At 32.5% G+C, this 1146-nt stretch overlaps 1 protein-coding gene across 3 annotated transcripts in view; it reads right to left on the reverse strand.

Moving 5' to 3' along the window:
- The window catches only part of MAK (male germ cell-associated kinase), a 25038-nt gene extending 23892 nt beyond the window's left edge, over positions 1–1146 (reverse strand). For all 3 annotated transcript variants that reach the window (XM_010000926.1, XM_010000927.1, XM_010000925.1), the window contains exon 1: positions 795–1146. In XM_010000926.1, the coding sequence (XP_009999228.1) occupies positions 795–895 (101 nt within the window). In that variant the 5' untranslated portion in view covers positions 896–1146. The remainder of the gene's footprint in view (positions 1–794) is intronic.

Raw genomic sequence — 1146 nt, forward strand, 5'->3', positions numbered from 1 at the left:
TAGGGAAAAAAAGCAACGCCCAGAACATACAATTTCTGGTACTTCCCCTTATGCTTTACACACTGCTTCCAATTCTGTAGGAATACAAGGGGAACTTCCCCATTCCTCTACTACCATTTTTGTTGTTTTTTAATAAACTTTTTAGGCAAGTATGACAAGGCTGATGATTACACACAACACAACTTTATTAGATCCAAGGAGATAGCCTTTATTTACCTAACCAGATTGTTACCTGGTATTTATCATTGTAGCAATATCTGAAACTTAACACAGTATCTAAAAAGATTTGGGAGGTATTACCCAATATTTACAATTGCAGTGACATCTGAAAATTAATTCAGATTAATTCAATTAATTAATTCAAGGGGGCGGGAGGGGTGGAGAGCAAGGTATTTCAAATCATTAATCATTACTCATTAAGATGAGTATTCTTAAAATTCATATAAATAATTAACTTGCTAATAATCAACTGCACATTCAGTTTTGCTTTTCCTTTGGCATTAACCTGAAATGGTTTTTAGAAGGAAGTATGTTTGAAATGAACAAATGCAGCATGCAATTTTATAAGCTAAATCAGATACTTATACAAACTAATGTCTCTCTGTTACAGAAGCCTGACCCACAATCATCTTGTTAAGAATCTTAATTAAAAAACAATAAAGTTTGTTATGTTAATTTCCTTAAAAAGGGACCTTTTTTTTCTATTCTACACAGACGGCAAATGACAATAAAGTTAGAAATTAAAATCTTTTAAGCTTTTGCAAGTACCTTTACTGAATTTAGATGTTACATACCTTTTGATAGCCACAAGTTCTCCTGACTCATTGCTCTTCCCCATCAACACACTGCCATAGGTGCCATCACCCAGTTGTTTCATGATTGTGTAACGGTTCATTTTTATTTTTTTTAAGACCTGGATAGCTAAAACCTTATTAAATACTAAATGTCTTCTGTTTTATTAAAGGATTGTTTGATTTTTCTTAGATAAATCTTCTTCCAGACTGTTTTATGTTGGTTTATGTCTTCTCATAATGAAGCAGGATATTCACTAGTCTCCTCCAAATTACAGTGGCTTTGAGATCCAGATATAAAGTTTAAGAGACAGAAGTACGTGACCATTCTTGCATAGATCCTAAAAAAAAAAAA

The sequence above is a fragment of the Chaetura pelagica genome, unplaced genomic scaffold (assembly GCF_000747805.2).
Source record: "Chaetura pelagica isolate M959 unplaced genomic scaffold, ChaPel_1.0 scaffold104, whole genome shotgun sequence".
Lineage (NCBI taxonomy): Eukaryota > Metazoa > Chordata > Aves > Apodiformes > Apodidae > Chaetura > Chaetura pelagica.